Source organism: Lynx rufus, unplaced genomic scaffold, assembly GCF_022079265.1.
Source record: "Lynx rufus isolate CCGP_SWC_20201006 ecotype Redwood Valley unplaced genomic scaffold, mLynRuf1.p SCAF_9, whole genome shotgun sequence".
Taxonomy (NCBI): Eukaryota; Metazoa; Chordata; class Mammalia; order Carnivora; family Felidae; genus Lynx; species Lynx rufus.
In genome coordinates this window covers 27,634,736-27,654,470 of record NW_025814897.1, presented here as the reverse complement: position 1 = coordinate 27,654,470, position 19,735 = coordinate 27,634,736, and the positions used below count along the sequence as shown (strand labels likewise).

The 19,735-nt window shown below is 42.2% G+C and overlaps 1 protein-coding gene across 5 annotated transcripts in view; it reads left to right on the top strand.

The window, feature by feature from the left end:
• Nucleotides 1-16,669, top strand: part of SNX19 (sorting nexin 19) — a 47,523-nt gene extending 30,854 nt beyond the window's left edge. Inside the window, exons 9-12 of one of the 5 annotated variants that reach the window (XM_047070345.1) lie at nucleotides 4,755-4,939; nucleotides 6,030-6,117; nucleotides 7,032-7,170; nucleotides 16,524-16,669. In XM_047070345.1, coding sequence (XP_046926301.1) covers nucleotides 4,755-4,939; nucleotides 6,030-6,117; nucleotides 7,032-7,164 — 406 coding nt within the window. In that variant the 3' untranslated portion in view covers nucleotides 7,165-7,170; nucleotides 16,524-16,669. Of the gene's footprint in view, nucleotides 1-4,754; nucleotides 4,940-6,029; nucleotides 6,118-7,031; nucleotides 8,587-16,523 lie in introns of those variants that run through there. The other 4 variants (XM_047070344.1, XM_047070346.1, XM_047070347.1 and 1 more) reach the window with 4 other exon arrangements.
• Nucleotides 16,670-19,735: the final 3,066 nt, after the last annotated feature.

The following is a 19,735-nucleotide window of genomic DNA, read 5'->3' as shown; positions in this document are numbered from 1 at the left end:
GGACAGCCCTTCACAACAAGGATTTAGCCTAAAATGTCAGTAGTGCCAGAGTTGGAAAACCTGGCTCTGAAGGTAATTGAAATGAGCTGACACTTCTAATCTACTATAGATCTTTTACAATGGCAGAAGCTTTAACCTGATCTTCTTTTACTCTTTTACTTTGAACTGTATTTGGTACATTAAGGAGTTGGAGTATAATCACCCTTGGATTGTCTACAGAGGTAGCCCAGTTGAAAAAAGGATGAGAGGAATGATTCTGCTGTATCTTTCATTTAGACTATACCAAGCATTTTTTGTTAGAATGTTGTTACTGCTGTTAAGAATATTTTCTCTTTTTTTAATGTTTGTTTATTTTTGAGAGGCAGAGAGAGAGAACACAAGCCAGGGAGAGGCAGAGAGAGAGAGGGAGACAGAGAATCCAAAGCAGGCTCTGAGCTGTCAGCGCAGAGCCCAAATCGGGGCTTGCACTCACAAACCATGAGATCGTGATTGGAGCCGAAGTCGGACACTTAACCAACTGAGCCACCAGGCACCCCAAGAATATTTTCTATGTTATGATTTCACTCTCCTTCTCCCCCTGTCCTCCCCATTAGGCTCACTTACCCACGGCCCCTCCTCACTCAGCCATAGAAGCTCTTAGCAGAGAAGAGAAGGGAATTTGGCTAATTAGATTAGACATGGTCCCTTAAGCTTTCTCCCCTTACTTGTGAGAGTTGATTCTGTTGTTTTGATGGGAAATGACCTTGTGCTAACCTTGAGGTGCTGTCTTAAGCCCTAGTATTAAACTGTCTCCTTTTTAGCCCCTGCTCCATTCCTCTATCTGTAGCTATTTCAGACCAGGTTCTTGTGAACACGGATAGACTTGCACTCCCAGTGTAATGAAAAGCCCTAATCTCCACATCCTCCCTCCTTCCATGTCTGGCATCAGAGAAGCTCATGAATATCTCAGTGTCAATCTGTTGTTGCTTCTTTCTCACTTTATTGGCTATTTCTGGGCCCACTAGTAAGGCTGCCATGTGCTCTGAATCATTCAGAGATGGCCTCATAGAACAGACCTGGTTTGGCTTTTTTTCTTCTTCTTTTTATTGGGGAAAAGGTAGGATGGTAGGAGGAGATATCTCTAAATCAAATAACAGAACTGGAATAGTAGTAGAAAATAAAACCAACGCTATTTGTGGATGTTCGCTACCATATTTATTTTAGCATATTTACCTCATGCATCTTGAATTACATAAACAATAACATTTGTATTTAGTAAATGAATTCTTATAAATAATTTATAATAAATAGACTGAGAGATATGTGTTTGTGTCCACCTTGAAACTTCAGATTTCTGTTAGCATAATAGTAAGTGGTACCAGCAGATTCCAGAAACTGATACTGGAAAAGCTCCTGTGGTACCTTGGACTTCAGACACATGCATTCCATTCCTTTTGCTTCAAGAGAACTATAGGGATACAGATTTCTTTTTAACTTTCCCACTTGTAAGTTAGGAATAGAAAGACACATGTGGAATAGAGAGATGAAGGGAACTAATAAGCTAAGGCATTAGTCTCTCTTTTAATTTTCCAGTGCTTAATCTCTTCACATTCTCTAGCCCGGTTTCAGAGTGAACAGACCAATATGAAGGGAATCAGTAAGACTAGATAAAGCACTGTGGTGGTATGTGTGGAGCTCTACTCTGGAGAAGGATGATGGAATAAGAGGAAGGGAAAATGGGGATGGAAAGGGGAGAAGAGATCATTGGATGAAGAAACCCCTGCCTTCTTTGTTGTCATCAGTTGTTGGTTCTGTGCTAGGTGTTAGGCAAGGTAAATGATACAGAATCCCTGAATCTGGTCATTTACAACTTAAGAAAGGCATTTTGTGTAATAATAAAGCATGCCTTAGAAATTGTTCTAAAGCTCACAGATTTTTTCTGTTCTGTCTGAGGCGCAGGGCAATTTGGGTGGTGGTAATAGTCGGCATTGGTCATTTTCTTGGTTTTGGCTTTATGATTTTTTTTCCTTCTACCTTGGGATGCTCATCATTCACGATAAGATACCATATCTCAGGAGTTCTGTGAGCACGAAAGGTTTCGCTGCCCTGCCTCTTTTCCATGGGCTGTCTGGGGCTAGGAAATGAAACATGGCTAACCCTAGATGTCCAGGAGAAAGCCTGTTTTCTTAGAGGAAGAGAGGTAGGAGGAACCTGGGCAAGAGGAGAATCTTGAAAAGGGTGAATGTTTAAATCTGCGTGGTACAAGTGTGTGTGGTTGGTGTCTTTTACCTTCAGGGTATGAAGAAGCCTGAGGGTAAGAGAAACCACAGCACCTTGCAGGTAGAAGCCACTTTGTACATTACATTCCTCTTTTTAGACATGCAGTTTGTTTCGTTTCCACCAATTTGTACAAGTCCTATACTTTCTCATATTCCTTACATTCCTGGGAATAACTTGTTGATCACTTCTGTGCCTCAGGGTTTATAGTGCTTGACAGTTTCTTTATCAGCAGTTGACATTTACTTGGAGACCTTAGTTCTCTTTGTCAGTTCCACTTAGCTCCCACAACTTGAGTTGACTCACTGACTCATCCTCATCATCAAGGGCCTTATTTTTACTTTTCCCTACTTTGTTTCTCCTTCCCAACATTCCCATTTAGGGTTTGATAAGTTGTAGTTCTATAGATTTGTATACATTTATACACTCATTTTGCCATGTGCCAAAATTTGTTTTGCACCCAGCGGGTATGCTTGAGTCACGAAGTCACAATGGAAGAGAACAAAAAGGACATCCTTGCCATAATGCAGTGGTGCAAGGGCCTGTTCCTATCAGGTGAATTAAGGTTAATTCAAAACAATCAGACTCCTATATTGTAAGACGTGCCCAGAAGATGACCGAGGTCCCCAGATTTACTGTTCAGTATTCTGCTCTAAGAAGGGTTGAGCAGATGCTGAGATAGATACCTTTGAAGAGTGGAGTCACAGGCATCGCTGGCCCCAGAGAACAAGAATAAGGGTACACTGGCTTATGTGCAAATGGGAATGAGAAGCTGAGCTAGAACTAATTCCAGGCAAAGGTTTCTGGTTTAAGATTCTCCTGGCTTTTTTGGAGCACTTCAAGATTTTGGTTTTCACTCCAATGAAACCAGTTGCTCAGATGAGACCCTAGTGCACATCATTCACCTTAGCAGAAGTCACACAAGTATTTGTGGCCTGAGGTGAAGAACGAGAGTTGGGTCACTTGATTCCCTGCAGATAATCTGATCAGGCCATTGCATACACCTCCCTTTGCTGACCCTTTTCTATAAACAGGAACAGAAATTCTTGCTACTGGATCCCTTTCATCAGGCGTCTTAGGCTCGCTGAATGAAAAGCCCTATAAAAAGGAGATGCAGCCCTAATAATATCAAATACGATCGTGATGGCTATTTTGGGCAAGAGCAGCTTTGTGCCGCTCTTGATCTCCATCGGTGTCTGCCATTCCTGCCCTGCCATTACCTTTCAGACTTCCTATTCTTAGAATCATTTGTGAGCCCTCGGCTTGGGGGATTGCAGCCCCCAAGGCTGGAATGCCTAGCTTGAGTGGAATGCAGACTGTCTGGCAGAGTGGAGGTTAAATAAAGTTTGCCTTGGCAGCCCCCTCTGCTCTTGGATGGGCGACAAGTAACTCGGGTATAGGAGCAATGGCATGAGCTGCCATGTGGTGCAGGACCAAATAGAGTAGAAGTGGTTGATGGTCCATCCGTTAGAATCATAGCCTTGTCAGGCTCAGCCCTGCTCCATACTGAGGAGACTTGGCAGGCTTGAACCTCAGCTAGTAACCATATTGCTCTGAAGAAATGCAGGAACAAATAAAGAATAAGGGTGAAATGACTGCAGGAACTGCAGATTTAGTATGTTTGCCCCCTGAGAGTTATTGCCTCATTTTTGAATGTGAGATAAAGGGGGAAATTTTCATTGTAATAAGAACTATCGCTAGTCAATCAACAGGCCTTTCTTGAGCACCAGGGCACTGTGGGAAACTTTTTAAAAGTATAAGACATATAGAAATCTTGTGGTGCTTATACTTTAGTTGGAAAATTAAGCTGTAAGCACATGAGAAAATAATTTATATTCTAGAGTAAATTATTAGTTCCAAATCTGTACTGTAGAACTAAGTGCTGAAGGAAGTCTAAGAGGAAAGAGAACGCTTCTAGCTGGAATGGTCGAGAAGAATTTTGTGGAGGAGGTGGGGTTAAGCAGGTCTTGCTAGGATGGCAGACTTGTACTGGAAAGAAGAGGGCCTTGTCAGTGAGCAGACTGTTACGAGCAAAAGATGGATGTAGGACACTCTTAGAACAGCTCATGGGTCCATGAAGAGCCTGGATGTGCCACACCCTGGATGTGGACAGGGTGGCAAAGGAGAGGGATTTATCTAAAATCACCAAACCCTTAGCTGGAAAGGCAGCCATGTGCACATTGCTGAGAAATGACAGAACTTCCCACTAGAAGACAGTTAGAAAGCTCCAGCCCTGCCAGATACTGGGGCCGTCCTAGTGCTCTGTTCTGTGCAACCTCTAATACAACATGCAGTTCCTATCGGACACACAGTAAATAACAGTATTATTACTTTTACTCATCTTCAAAGTGTGTGGTGCCAAGTTATTAAATTGGCTGGGTTTCATTTGTGAGAGTTGCCACTGCCTTCGCTTTGCTCTGTGCTGATTGCTCACATGATTCACACCTTTCTGCAGTCCTTCCTTCAGATTTATCTGACGATTCTCTCTTCCACCACAGGTGGCTGGAGGTGCAAGTGGCTAATCTAACATGTCCACAACGCTGGGTGCAGTACCTCCGACTTCTTCAGGAGTCCATCTGGCCTGGTGGGGTTTTGCCTAAGTATCCACGGCCTGTAAGGACCCAGGAGCAGAAAGTGGCTGCTGAAAAACAGGCTTTGCAGAGCCTGATGGGAATCCTGCCAGGTAATTGGATGATGAAATAAGTTATACTGATGATTAGTCCTTTCTCATCTGGCTTTGCCACCATTACCCCACACCCCTTCCCATTTTCAAAGGGCTTAAATGTGATTAGACTGTTGACCCACCATTTCTCAGGCCAACAGGAAAATGATCGGGGCCGCAATTCTTTTATCCCTCATTCAAGTGATGCTGAGGGAATAGAAGGAATCACTGAGACCACACCGTAAATAGTAGGTGAGAATCCTGCAGATACTTGAGATAATAACAGCTCTGCCTACACCACAGAGTCAGGTCTCAGAACTGTTCCCACCAGATGAAAACCTCAGGTTCTCTGCCAATTCATGGTTTTTGGACTAGGGAAGAAAATGATATGTGCCATAGAAGCTTGGCCTTGATAAATTGGGGTCATTGAATAAAGTACCTGGTTATTAGCAGTAGATAAAAACAAACTCTGGAGAGGACTTTTTTTCCTTTACTTTCTATGGACTTTTAGAAGGCAGGAAAGGCAGTTTGTTGCCTGTCTCTGTGCTGTGGTAACCAGGGTACAGTAGTAAACTCTTAACTCTTAAAACAATTTTATATACTCTTATTAACCTCTGCTCTCCACCCTAAACTGTTACATCAGAAGTACCTGCACTTTAGGGGTGCCTGGGTGGCTCAGTAGTTTGAGTGTCTGCCTGTTGATTTCGGCACAGGTTATGATCCCAGGGTCGTGGGATCAAGCCCCACATCGGGCTCCATGCTGAGAGTGGAGCCTGCTTAAGATTCTCTCTCTCTCTCTCTCTCTCTCTCTCTCTCTGCCCCTCCCCTACTCATGCATATGCTCTATCTCTCTCTCTCTCTCTCTTAAAAGAAAAAAAAAAATCCTGCACTTTAATGATTGGTTACAGAATTATTTCTTGAGGCCCATTCTTATTTAAACACTTGAGAAACATTTCTCTTAGCTTTTCCCTGTTTTAGTTTGACTATGTAGTTCAGAAGTTTGCCAGAAATACCTACTTTGAATAAAGATGGCAGATATCATGAGATAATCTCCTTAGAATCTAAGGCTTCCACGGTAGCACTGAAACCACATCTGCTTTTTCCTCTTCAGATATTATAGTAGAAATCCTGGGGGTGAACAAATGCCAGCTGAGCTGGAGTCTAGTCTTGGAGTCACTACAGCAACCCGTCATCAACAGGTAGGCTGAAGGCGTATGTATACTCAGCATCACCACAGCTGAAGCCATCTCTGGTCTCAGAGGTGTCCACGATTTCTAAGTGTGCAACCCACATTGAGAAGAATAGAACTGCAGTCTTTGTTTGCCCTGGGCCCTGACTGCAGGGTGTGATGTCCAGATCCACACATACTAAGAAAAACCTACACTGACAGCTTCATATGTCACTGACAGGTCATATAATTTCCAGCTCTACATTCAAGGCTGCACAGCAAAGCTGAATAGTATTACAATCAGGAATTGTCTTTGCTTAATATGAAGTAGACAAGATAATAAGGTTTGGCTCTGATAAAGGGACCAGAAATATTGGGTGAATACTCCTAGAATAATCCAGAAGAGGTAGGTATTTCCCTGGCTGGTGCCTTGGGATATAGTGCTTCTGAAAAGTATTTAGGACTTCCAGTCCTTTCTCAAACCCTGTCCCAAAGCAGACTGCATCAATTAACTGTCACTACTTAAGGGCCCTGGCTTTTGCTTCATTGCCTGTAAGGTCACCCATAGATCCATGATGATTAATTATGAGAAACAGCCATAGTCAGAAGCTCTGAAAATTCTTAGTAAGTTGATATCACAAATATTTTCCCTACTTCACAGTTTTTCAGAGTAGTGCTGATCTGCTAATGCAGCTATATAAATAAATGTGGAGTTTCCTAAAATCTAGTCTCAAGTTCTATTTCTACCTCTCTTGTGGTCATAACCTTTATTCGCAAACTTTTATTTCATGGCGGAGGCTTCATCAAGCTATTGAAATTTAGAGTTCACTAAGAATATCAGTAATGGGCAAGGAGGGGAAGGGAGAATAAATGTCATAAACAGGGATCTGGTGTCTGTTGACCGAGCCAGACCCTCCTCTAAGTTGTTTTGTCCATTTGTTTCAGGCATTTGATTTACTGCCTTTGGGACATCATCCTGGAATTCTTGGATCTCAGTGCCTCTGTTGAGGAGTCTACCGTAACCACCTCTGCCTCAGATACCCCAGGCAACCCCAGGAGAATGGGTGTCTCCCCTTAGCCATAGGTTATTTGCTCATTCTTTGAAGGCTAGGAAGGAGAGTTGTTCTCCCACCCCATGACCAGTCAGGAAACCTGTGCTCTCTGAAACTAGGCTGTAACTCAGAAGGGGCACAGTTCTTCCCTAGCTCTACTCCATTTGTAGCAGGTGATGGGAGAAATATGTACCAATCACATGCGTATCCATTTCCATACCTTTTTTTGTAATGTTTGGATTGTTACTAGTGGAAAAGGAATCCGTGAGGTAGAAGAATGAGCCCCTTTTGCCTCCTCTTTGCCCTCCTTCCTAAGGTTGTTGGACAGGAGACTGGCCCTGTATATACATGTTCCTAATCCATTAACACAAGTTGTAGATAGACCAAGAGAAAACTGGTAACCAGATTTCTTGGAGGAGTAGACAATCTTCTAGAGCTCTCTGTTCCCACTAAGAAACTGAAAATTCATTCAGGTCCACCCTTGAAAGCCAGATCCTCTGAGTTCTATCTAAGATAGTTTCTCAACAATTCCAGAAGAAGGAGGGAAAACATTTCTCAAGGGACTTTTTGCTGATGGGCTATTGCCCAACACATCAGTCCTAGGGAGGATATCATTGAAGGCTGCTTCCATGGGTGGCTACACTTTTCCTGTTCAGAAGACTTCAAAGTGGACTGCTAAAGCTTCTGGGTAGATCCACCCCACCCTCCACACCCTTTCCTGAAAGGAGTTGCATCAGATTTTATTTATTAGCCTTCCTCCTAACCCCTCTCCAAGAACAGTTGAGTTTTGGTCTTTGTGAACTTCTCTCTGTCTTCCTTCAGCAGAATCATATGGCAAGTTGCTTAGTCAGCCCAGTGCTTCCAAAGGGAAGGGAAAGGTTTGCTCCTGCTCTGTGCCTGGGAATGTGCCCAAAGAGGAAGGAACCCAGGGGAAGTACAGGGCTTCTCTTTTCACAGGTAGGGGACTTTTTCACAGGCAGGGGACTTTTAACTTGAACCGATAATATTAGCAAACCTGCAATGGATTGATTACCACAAAATGCTTTAAACAGGAAGTACTGTTCTTTAAGATTATAATTAGCCTTTAGGAACACTTGAAGATGGAGGCAAAGGTACTATATCAGACACTAGTGTCTTAGAAGAATGGAACAATTAAGAGAAATTGTTGGTAGGAAAGAGGCAGACAGAAAGTCACAAGGGAAGTACTATACATTAAATTCATGTGAGTAGCTGACAGGGTTTAAGGGGGTCACTGGGAGACCTTTGCCCCCCCCATCCCTTTAGCTTTGCACTTGCCTATTAGTGCCCTGCTGTCACTGAATTATGGATCCTCCCATTTAGAAGGGGATCTTGGGGTAAGACAGCAAGTAGATGGATCTAGAACAAGTGTCAGGTTCCCTTAGACTCTGAAGTAGATGATGTACACAAAATTAAAGTGGTTTATGGGAGAAAGTTGTGTAATCTTTTACTTTTTTTTTTTTTTTTTTGAATACCCCTTGGGAGGCTTTTGCCTATAAAATGTGTTCTGCTGTAATCAGAAGGCTTTAGTTAGGCTATTATTGCCTAAGGACAAGGAGATGAATGAGATCATGTCTCATGGCACCTTCTAGCCTTAAAATTTGATTGTTACAGCGACTTTATGGCTCCAAAACTTCTTTCGCCCTGGACACTCACAGGCAGAAAGAACTCAGCATTTCTAGCTTTAGTAATTACGTATTTGCAGGATTACAGGGGTTCCAGTCTCACATATTGAAGTGGATCCTTCACCTTTTTCAACTATAGGGCCGGATGCTCTTTGGGATAGGTACAGGTGGCCAGCTCATTTCTGCTACCCTTCTCTCTTCATACTTTACCCTCACAGGTACTTAGCCACCTATATTGCTTTGAATCTCTGCTGCTAGTTCTGGCTCAGATGTCATACAAAGCCAGTCCATAAGCTGACACACCATAAAATCCTTGTGGCTGTAACATCTAAGGAATCTTTTGACACTGCCATTGTATTTCATTTTACGTAAGAGATCCCATCCCTGTTTTCTATGTCCCAAAACATGAATTGTCTTCAGATCCTCCTGCCCAGAAGGGAAATAATGGATATCACCAAGGAAATAAAGCCCATCTGATCTTGAAATAACCTGTCAAGTTTGGGTAGAAGGGACAGACTGCAAGGGAGATCAGCATTTGGGAGAGAGCCACAGGTATCAGGAAAAGTTGCTGTTGGCTGAATGATAAAAGGCAATGAAAAGTTGGGTCTGCACTAACCCAGAACATTCCTGAATTTTCTTTTGCCCTACCCAGCACGTTCATTTCCAGTTGCTCCTAATACCCAACAGCAGTTGTTAGGTTCTGGGTGGAGTAAAATATGTATAAACATGGTCCCTGGCTATATGAGTCAGGATGCTTTAGACTGAAAGGAAACTAATAGGAAAATTTATTTTCTTCCATAAGATCAGTACCTGAGTAGGTAAGCCACAGGGATTGATGGATTCAGCAACTCTGACCCCATAAAGGGCCCAGAATATTCCCATCTTATTTTTCTGCCATCATAAACATGTTTTTTCTGTTCTCAGACTGCCTGCCTTCATGGTTGCTGCAGTTTGGGGCATCACATTCATACATAAAATGTGAAAGAACAGGGGCATCTCTTCCATCTGTTTTCTTTTCTTTTCTTTTCTTTTCTTTTCTTTTCTTTTCTTTTCTTTTCATTTCTTTTTTTTTAACATTTATTTATTTTTGAGAGAGCACAAGTCGAGGAGGGGCAGAGAGAGAAGGAGACACAATCCCAAGCAGGCTCCAGGCTCTGAGCTGTCAGCACAGAGCTTGACCAGGGCTCAAACTCACAAACTGTGAGATCATGAGCTGAGCCAAGGTTGGATGCTCAACTGTCTGAGCCACCCAGGCGCCCCCATGTTTTCTTTTAAAGAATGAAGAAACCTTTTCCCAGAAGTCCTTCAAGAATGCTCATGACTCACTGGCCAGAACTGTTCACCCTGAGCCAGTCCACGGTCACTGAAAATGGCATTACCTGGTTGGCTTGCAATAGTATTTACTCCACCAGAGAGGAGATCACCCCCCAGGAAAGTTAATACCTAAAAAAACCATTAGATGTTAGCAAGGAAGAAACGGAGAATGTGTGTTAATAGTATTCCATCATCTGTTACAACATCAACAAACCCCCATGGCACTAAAAATATATAGTACCAGGTAAGAGAAATATTTGCTGAAGGCACCACTTGGAGCACTTCATCTACATTAACTTATTTAATCAACCTTGTAAAGTAGGTTCTGTTATATGTCCCCATTTTATAGATGAGGAACACAAGGCACAGAGAGATTGTGAGTTGCCCAGTCACTTGCAAGGAAATGGCAGAGCCTAGATACAGATCTTGCCAGTCTACCCTCAACCCTACATGCATAACCATTACACTAGTCTATGTTTCTTCTTACAAAGCAAAATAAGACCAGGTTCTCACTTTTAAGGAGCTTACAATCTAGTAAAGAAGTGTGCAAACTTTTCGGTAAAGGAGCAGAGAATGAATACAGGCTTTGTGGCCATATGGTGGTCTCTTTTGCAACTACTGAGCTCTTCCATTGTAGCACAAAAGCAGCCATAGACAATACATACAGAAATGACTGTGGCTATGTTCCAACAAAACTTTATTTACAAAAACAGGTAGCTGACCAGATGTGGCCCATGAGTCATTTGCAGACCTCCTGTCTAATGAGTTAGAACAGTGCTTATCAAACTTCAATGTCCGTGTGATTCAGCTGGGATCTTGTTAAAGAATATGCTGCATTTTTAACAAGCTCCCCAATGTATGCCATTGAGAATGTGGATCTTCTACCACATGCTGAGTATCAAGGGATTAGAACATGGGCAACTCTTCATCGAGTGTGATTAATCCACTACTAAATATTTAGGAAGGGCACTTAATTGAGAGTGGAGGACCAAGGAAAGCCTGAGATAATAATATCTGAATTGACTCCTGAAAGATTCATGAGAATTAGCCAGTGAAAACATGGGGAAGGTGTCCAGATGGAGGGAACAATGTGTGCAAAGACAGTCATCACAGGAAGACAAATAACATGATCCCGTGTATCCAAGGTACCTAGAGTGGTCAGCCTCACAGAAACAGTAGAAATGTGGTTGTCGGGGACTAGAGAGGAGGATGGGGAGTGTGTAATGGGTACGGGGTGTTAGTGTTAGAAAATGAAAAGTCCTGGGGATCTGGTTTACAACAGTATCAGTTGATGTGACACTACTGAGCTGTACACTGAAAGTGGGTAAGATGGCAAATTTTACATTATGTGTGTTTTACTACAATCAAGAAATTTAAAGTTAAAGCCATGGAGAGCTACAAGTGACACAGCACAGTGGGAGCGCAGGCTGCGGGGAGGGGGATGGAGAGAGGGGGTGCTGGGAGAGGGCCTGTCTAGTGTGACATGCTCAGGAACCTGGTGCTGTTCTCCCTCTACGCAGTGGGGAATTGTTGAGGAATCTTCCAGAGGAGTATTTCTCATCAAAATTAACAGTTCCTGCTTACGGGACACATGGTGGTATAAAAGGTAAACAGCCTTTCTTAGTCCTGCCCTTTGGATTTGACCCCTGTCTCCGTCACCTTCTGACCCTCCTTAATTTCTTCGAGTCTGTTCCTACTCTTTCTTACATATAAGGTGGCTTCAGGATCTATAGAGTATAATGAGCTGAAGTGACAACAGCCTGACTGAAACGTAGCTCTGTCACTTAATCAGCTGTGAAGATGTGGTCAGGTAACTTAGCTTCACTGAGACTTAAATTTCTCTCTCAGAAAAAGGGACAAATACAACCATTTTGAGAAGTGAATTGTAAGAACAAGCTTTATAAAACACAAGAGCTATGCTATAGAAACATCAGTGGTGTTATTATCCTGCTGTCCTGCTGTCTGAGGGACAGTTGGAGATGCCTTGCTTCACATACCATGGAGCCACACTGTCCTCTAGCAAGCCTCAGTTCCCCAGCCCTCTAAGAACCTGCCGTTTATCTTGGTCTTCTTTGCACTGGGGCAATATGTGTTTTCCCAGGAGGAGGAAAGGAAGGTTAGCCAACCCTGCTGGATGCAAATGGGAATGGGAACCAACCAGGGGCAGGAGTGGTTAATTGGGGAGGAAAGGAAACCATGATGCTTTTGTAGTTAAAGGCCCAACTGGGCAAGCTCTTCCATCACTTGGCATCTCCATTTCCTTTCCACTGAGAGTGCCAGAAATAACAGGGCAGTAGTTGCTTTCACTGCCTTTGTGGACAAGAGAATGAAACCATTGCAGGGGGAATTTCTGCTAACAAACCCCCACCATTCTGTGGTGTAAAGGATGAGAAATGCTACACACAGCAGTGTTTCTCAGAAGACAGCCAGTAAGGGGAGACTACCCCAAATACTACTTCCATAGCCTAAGACTTGTCCAGTATTTATTACACAAAGACATCACTGGCCTGTTTAAAAAAGAAAGAAAAAAAAAAAATGTGTCGAGCAAGTGAAAATCATCAGAGCTGTTTTCCTGTAGTGACCTAACAGCAACAGGGTTGGAAGCCGGGGCAATGCTGATTTGGCGGAGGAAATGCGGGCACTGACAGCCACCTTGGCAGATACACTGTGCTATTCTCAGACTTGCCGAGCCTTCTTGCCGCCTCCCTACATCTCTCACCTGTCTCTGGTCTGAGAATGCACTTGAACTCTGCTTTCTTGGAAATGAAAAGAAGCATGCAGCTGTATCCAGAGAACTCCTGTCTGATGTCTGTTCCACATGACAAAATCTGTTTTCTCTCCACATCTTGACTCTTCAAACCTTACCTACAAGTGCTTCTGTAGAAGTCACTAGCACACTGTTTCTGGGATGTGGAAGTTTGGGAAGGAAAAAAATAATATCAGTATCAGGATCCAAACTTAGAACTAACATTTCTTTAAGTGACAATTATCTACTCGTTTTAACTCAAAATAGACCTCCTTGTTACCAGAATTTGTTTAGGAACTGCAAGCTAATTGTAGTATTAGGGTGTTGTAATGATTAAGAAGGTAAGTCTATGTCAGATATCTAAATTCCTACTTTGGCTTTTTTTTTCCCCCTTCCCCTTATGTTCCGTATGACTGTTGCAGCCTATTATTATGAGCAATGGAGAACTATAGCTATAATTGTACTTTCAGACACTTGCATTCATCAATGAGGGCAAAGGCCAAACAAGATTAACCCACAAGTCTGTGATTGCAAAGAAAGGCTCTAGTATGTCTGCAGAAGCTGTGACTTCTCTGTTCTGGGTTGCCTTGGATTTGGGCATCTTCAAGCTCAGGTGATTGGCCCTTTTGCCTGTGCACCGTTGTTGGAGAATCATCCTGCCCCAGTAGCATCAGAAAGATTAGCAAAGATTTAGCAAAATGTCTGCATTTCATATCTTGCCTTTAGGGAGGATTGACCTTATTAAGAAAAAAAAAAAAAAACTTAAAAAGTCCTTCTGGAGTTTACATTCTTTACCAATACTAACATGGAGTCCAAATTCAAACTAATGGCAAGCCAGTTCCTTTCCAGCTTCCTGTACTTGTGGCAAAAGTTTGCCTCCTGTCATCTGTAAACACAAATGATTCAAGAATACTGAGGGTACCTTTCTTTAAGGCTTCATATGGCTCTGGGAGAGTCACGTGGGCTTGGTTGGCAATAGGACTTCTGCTGGGAAAGAGAATGTATTATGGAGATGGTTTCGCAGAAGGTTGGATGAGATGGCTTCCCAGAAATCTAGGGGCCTGCATCCTGTTTTCTCCAGCTTCTGTCCTTTGGCCCCTGTTCTTTCATCCAGCTGTGCACAGGTGGGCACCCTCTGTCAAGGCCAATTCAAGTTTCACCTTCTCCAAGGAGCTTTATCTGATTGTGCCAATCAAAATTCTTTCTCCTTCTGAGTTACTTACACTTCTCAATGTGATCAAGGTCAATGTGCATTTTATGGGGTCCTCAGTAAGAGATGAATTCTTCAAGGTCAAGAAACATATATCCATTTTATTCCCATTATATCCCTATGCTTCAGCCTCCCCATAGGTACTGCATAATAGATACAAAATAAATACTGAGGCTTATTTAACTAAAGAAGATTATGCTTGTAATACTTTTAGAAGGTAAAATATGTTAATAAATTAAAGAGTTTACTGGGCACAGAGATGTGAGAGAGGGACAAAGGGGAAGCACATTTTCATTTTTCTGACCTTATATCTTTATTCAATAGCAAATATAAAATGAAAGAAGTTGGTTTTTATATTTCCCATGCCAAAATCCACACAGTTTTATAACAGTACTGTTTGCAGTCTATGTGGACCATAAGGTGCTAAAACTGTAAGCTTTTTAAAGAAAATTAGTCCTGATTTGAAGATATTTTTAAAATCCTCCAGTCACAAAAGTACAAAACATACCCTGTCTACTTTCTAGTTCCCACCTTCACCTACTGGATCAGAAAACAAAACAAACAATCACAGGAAATATTCTCAACTCTTTCCTGCCCCAGACACAAATTTGTAAGAAAGCAATTACCATGAGGAGAACAATTGGTTTGCTACCTGACTGCTCTAAAATAATCTTGGAAATCCTTTGGTCCCAGATTTAAAATTCTTTACTTCAGACCTTCTCTAACAGCATATCTAAGCCATGTCTAAGATCTTACAAGGAAAACTCTTCAAAGACAAAGTAATAACCTTGAAGAAAAGAAAGGATAGCATAAATTCCTCCTCGTTCTTACAGGTGTTTGCTATCTTCCCCACCACATTTCCTGCTGCAACTATTTGCCCAAACACAACAGATCAAAACTAGGCAGCTGCCATAGGAATGAAAACTAACGAATCTAAGACATCTGGATTAACGGCAGGACAACATGTTGGCCCTGAGGGGATAAAATCACCTGCTGTTTTGGGGGCCCCAGAAAGGGCCTCCAGGCCATGATTTGAAAGAGGGCAACAGCAGGTAAAGGAGCACAGGAGGAAGTTCAGTCTGAGAATTAAAACAATGATGTATTTCATGAAAAGAAGGAAACTCTAGACAATATAGTGCTTGGGTCATATATTATCTTAGACTAGGTCTGCATAAAAAGGATCCCATCTGCTATGGAATGAAGTCCATTCTGGTGCCAGTTAACATTTGCACAACACATGATGTGGAATAGTCTCTGGAGCCAAGATTGGTTCTGTATCCACCCAGGGGCAGGTTGGTCGCTCTCCAGTGTAAACCTCCTTGGGATTAACCACTTATTCCAGTGTTGTGCACTGCATAATTAATACCAGATCAGTTCCAGACAGCTTTGTACATCCTGCATATGGATGAAGACCCAAAAAATTTTTTTGGTGATCTGTTTGGATGAGATAGAGAAAGGTGTTGTTCTAATGTTTGAAGCAGAAGTCATCCCCATGTACAGGGGTTTACCTTGCACAGATGGGGGCTCGTGGGTGGCATGTGACATTTACCAGGAAGGAGCTTGTCTGGACAAGTAAGAGGGGTGATAAGTGTGCATGTGTGGATACAGAAGTAACATCTGAGGCATTAATGCTTGAAGAGCAGGGCTATGCACCTTCTTTTAGCAATCTGGAGAGGATTGAGGCAAGAGCTTGTGTTTCAGCAAGGTTTTGGATATGGAAGAATTCCCACTGTTGGGGTGGAATGACCGGAGTTATAAGATTAGAGTTTCTGTGGATTTTTCCCATGTAATAGAAATTTTTTTTTCTTCTAGTTTCGTTCATAGCAGGCAGCATTGGACCAATAGTTTGCCTAAACCTATTTCTTCTCTATATTATTTCTGAAACCCTTTTCTTAAACACTAAAGTAAATAACAAGAAAAAACAAGAAACCTTTTCAAAAAACTTCATATTTCTGTCATTTCTCTTTATTGTGTGTGCAGCTCCAAAGCTGCTTTTCCTCATCTTTAATTTTTTTTCCTATGTCAGCTTACCAATCTTCATGGGTTTGACTTGGCTGCCCCACTAGTCCAGTTGTCTTTTTGATAAATTAATATGGACAGCAACTTAAGGTTCCATGGAAATCTTAAACATGATATTTCTTATACTTGACTCACAGTCGATATTCTAGGAGGAAGACTGCCCTACTGTCCCCTCCTGTGAAATCAGAATAACCACCAATCCTGAAATTAAACATTTTGATAAATTCTTTCCATGTCCTAAGCTGTTCGTACAATGTTATGGACTAAATGTTTGTGTCTTCCCAAAATTCATATGTTGAAGCCCTAGTCCCCGATGTGATGGTATTAGGAGGTGGAGCCTTTGGGAAGTAATTAGATTTAGATCAGGTAATGAGGGTGGTGCCCCATGATGGGATTAGTGCCCTTACATGAAGAAAAGACAACACAGTTTTCTCTTTCCTCATGCACATGAAGAACAGGTCATGTGAGCACATAGTGAGAAGATGGGACACCTGCAAACCAAGAGCAGAGGCTTTAGAAGGAAACCCACCTGTGGGCACCTTGATCTTGGACTTCCAGCCTCCAGAACTGTGAGAAATAAATTGCTATTGTTCAAGTCACCCAGTGTGTGGTATTTTCTTATGGCAGCTCGAGCTAAGATACACAACTAAACAGTTTAGTCATGTAAATCTCTTACCCTGATTTTAAGTCCAGATTCTGAGACTCAGAGAATTTAGGGACTTTCTGAGCCCTCCATGGAAAATCTAGTGTAAAAACTGTTCAGGCACTAAAAAATATAAAAACTGCCTCTGAGTATATTGCTAAAGCTCTCCTCTCCCTCAAATTACCTCTATGAGCTTTCCCTCCTGGAGAAACTTTCTGAAAACTAGTGACTAAGTGCTCAGATGGGAAGGAGGATAGGTGAAAGGGAAAACACTATTGTTAATTGCATCTGTTGTTCATAGTACTATATGCCTTTTACCTACCCACACTGATAAGCAATATGTAATAAAGAAGCTCCTTTTCAAAAAATAAAATGTAATTAAAAGTTTCTCTTAAGTTGGCTGGACTCAGCACAACTTGCTTGAAACATACCCAGCTAGCTTCATTGAGAAGCACCTAAAATGTCCATTCTAACCTGTGCCTTATCAGATGGCTGCCTGTCTTCCTAACTGAGCTGTAAACCCCTTGAAGCTGATTGTCATGTTTATTACAGTCTCTCCAGCATTAAGCATTACACCATGGCACCTCCCTATTTTCTCCTTATGCTGTCATCTCATAGATTCTCAGAAAGCTTGTCAAGTTCCTCTGTCCTCTCCACATAAGCTTGTGACAGACTTTGCCTGTACACAGTTGCTTGATCCATAAATGAACTTGGCAGCCTTCTTGTGTCAATGAGTAACAGTTTTCTTTCCTTCTGGTAGTCTTGGAATCCTTATTGCCATCTGGCAATTTTCTTTCCATCTTCCTACACACAAAATAGAGCAAAACCCATTTGACTAACCCAAGTTCCATGTAAGCAAAGGTGGGGCCCTTGGCCTGTGTCTGGCCCCGACCTCCCCTCTGCCATCAAAGTATACCAACTTCTCAGTTTGATACCAGAGAGGGTAGCTTGTGTGAATTTTGTAGTGGCAGCAGGCTTCATCTGAACCTTGGGGACTCCTGTGGGCCTGTTGCCATGGTAACCAGCCACCACCTGACTCTAACACCCTTTAAGACTGTCTGATCTGAGGTGGAAATGTCCCAAGAAGCAGACCCCACACTGACAGCTCTTAAACACATGACCCATCTCATAAGCACATAGCCAGCTGGAACTTCTTGGTTGCTGGGGCGAAGGAGCCTCTTTATCACCACAGGAGGAATCAGATGAATTCTGGGCTCAAAAAAGGGTTTTGCTTTTTTCCCCCCTAACAGACATACTCTCCAATCCCCAACCTAGCTTGTGGTGAAAGGGCTTCCCTCCTTTCTTATTACATTATGCGTTGTTCAAAATGCTGAGCAAAAGTGGGAGGGAGCCATAACACTAAAGGATTTGAAGTATCTTCCTGTCTGTGGAGGAAGTCTCTGCCCTCAGTGTGGGAAAAGAGAAGGCAGAGAAGGAGGGGAGCAGAAAGTCAGCCTCCTGGGATGCATTGTTGTAATTGATTGTTTCAGCTCACAGGAACACACAGCACCATAAATGGGAGCAGATTTCAATCTTAAAGGGCAGTACTCCTTCCCACAGGAAAACAGGTGATTAATAGTATCCATGAGGCCCATATAGATGGTGCCTGTTCAACTCTTCAGGCATGTAAAGGCAGAGAAATAAACATTCCAAAGATTAGCTTTAAAAAATGACCACTTCATTCTTTGGAATTGTCACAAGGGCATGATACGGACCTTGAACAAATTCCCAATCACCCCAAACTCAGGCAAAGAGAAGCAACAAAATGGGAAGGAACATATTTGGGCATTGAAAGAGCTGGCTTCTAGTCATGGTCACAGTGATCTTGGACAAATCTCTTTACTTTCCTGGACTGATGTTTCTTTCCTCCATACAGAAAGGTTGGACTGGATAATAGGTAAGACCCTGTTCAGCTCTGCAACATCCATTAGACAGCAAAGGCTGTCTTCCAGTTTGAGACCAGTTTCTGGAACAGTGATGATGCTTTCTAAATGGTTTGTCATGAAAATGAATGAATGATTATATTTCATCTTGACTTTTATCTCAATAGAGATTTTCTTTCACTTCATTTGGGTCTCAATTTGAGGAAGGAAGGAAGGAAGGAAGGAAGGAAGGAAGGAAGGAAGGAAGAAGAAGGGAGGAAGGAAGGAAGGAAGGAAGGAAGGAAGGAAGGAAGGAAGAAGAAGGGAGGAAGGAAGGAAGGAAGGAAGGAAGGAAGGAAGGAAGGAAGGAGGGAGGAAGGAAAGAAGGAAAGGAAGGAAGGAAGAAAGGGAGGAAGGAAGGAGGGAGGGAAGGAAGGAAAGAAGGAAGGAAGGAAGGAGGGAAGGAAGGAAGGAAGCTTTGACATACTCTTTCTGAGAGGAATGTCTTGCCTTTCTCTGGGCCCTAGGATACAAAGTTCCCATCCTACATTTTCCATCTTTAAGCCTGCCAAAATTAAATTGTTTAAGAATACCGTACAGATTTAAGGAAAAACTACATCCCCAAATTTTCAAGGAATCCAAAGACCTATTCATCTCCAATCAACATTTCTAAGGATCATCAAAGTACACCATTTCATTTTTCATTTTCCAGATTATTTTCTGTGAACCATCTCATTTTATCTTCTCATTATTCCTTTGGGGGATGTAATACTTGGCACATATATAGGACTTTCTAAATCACAAAGTATTTCATATACAATATCTTATTTAGATCTTGAAAATCACTTTTTAAGATACTTTGGGAAGTTATTGGCATCCCCATTTTACTGAAGAGGAAGCTGAAATACACAGAGTTTGTCTCTTGCCCAAGATTCTGCCCATGTTTTCAGGAGGCAAAAGAACCAGGATTAAGAAAATGGCTCTGCTAGTAGACGTCCAGGTGAGAATCCTAGCTCTGCCACTGATTAGCTCTGTGTCTGTAGGTAAATTATTTAAAATCTTCATGCCTCAGTTTTCTCATCTATTAAATTGGAATAATAATGGTACTTTCATCACAGAAACTGGATGGGGGAAGGGACTAAATGAGTTAATGCATTTAG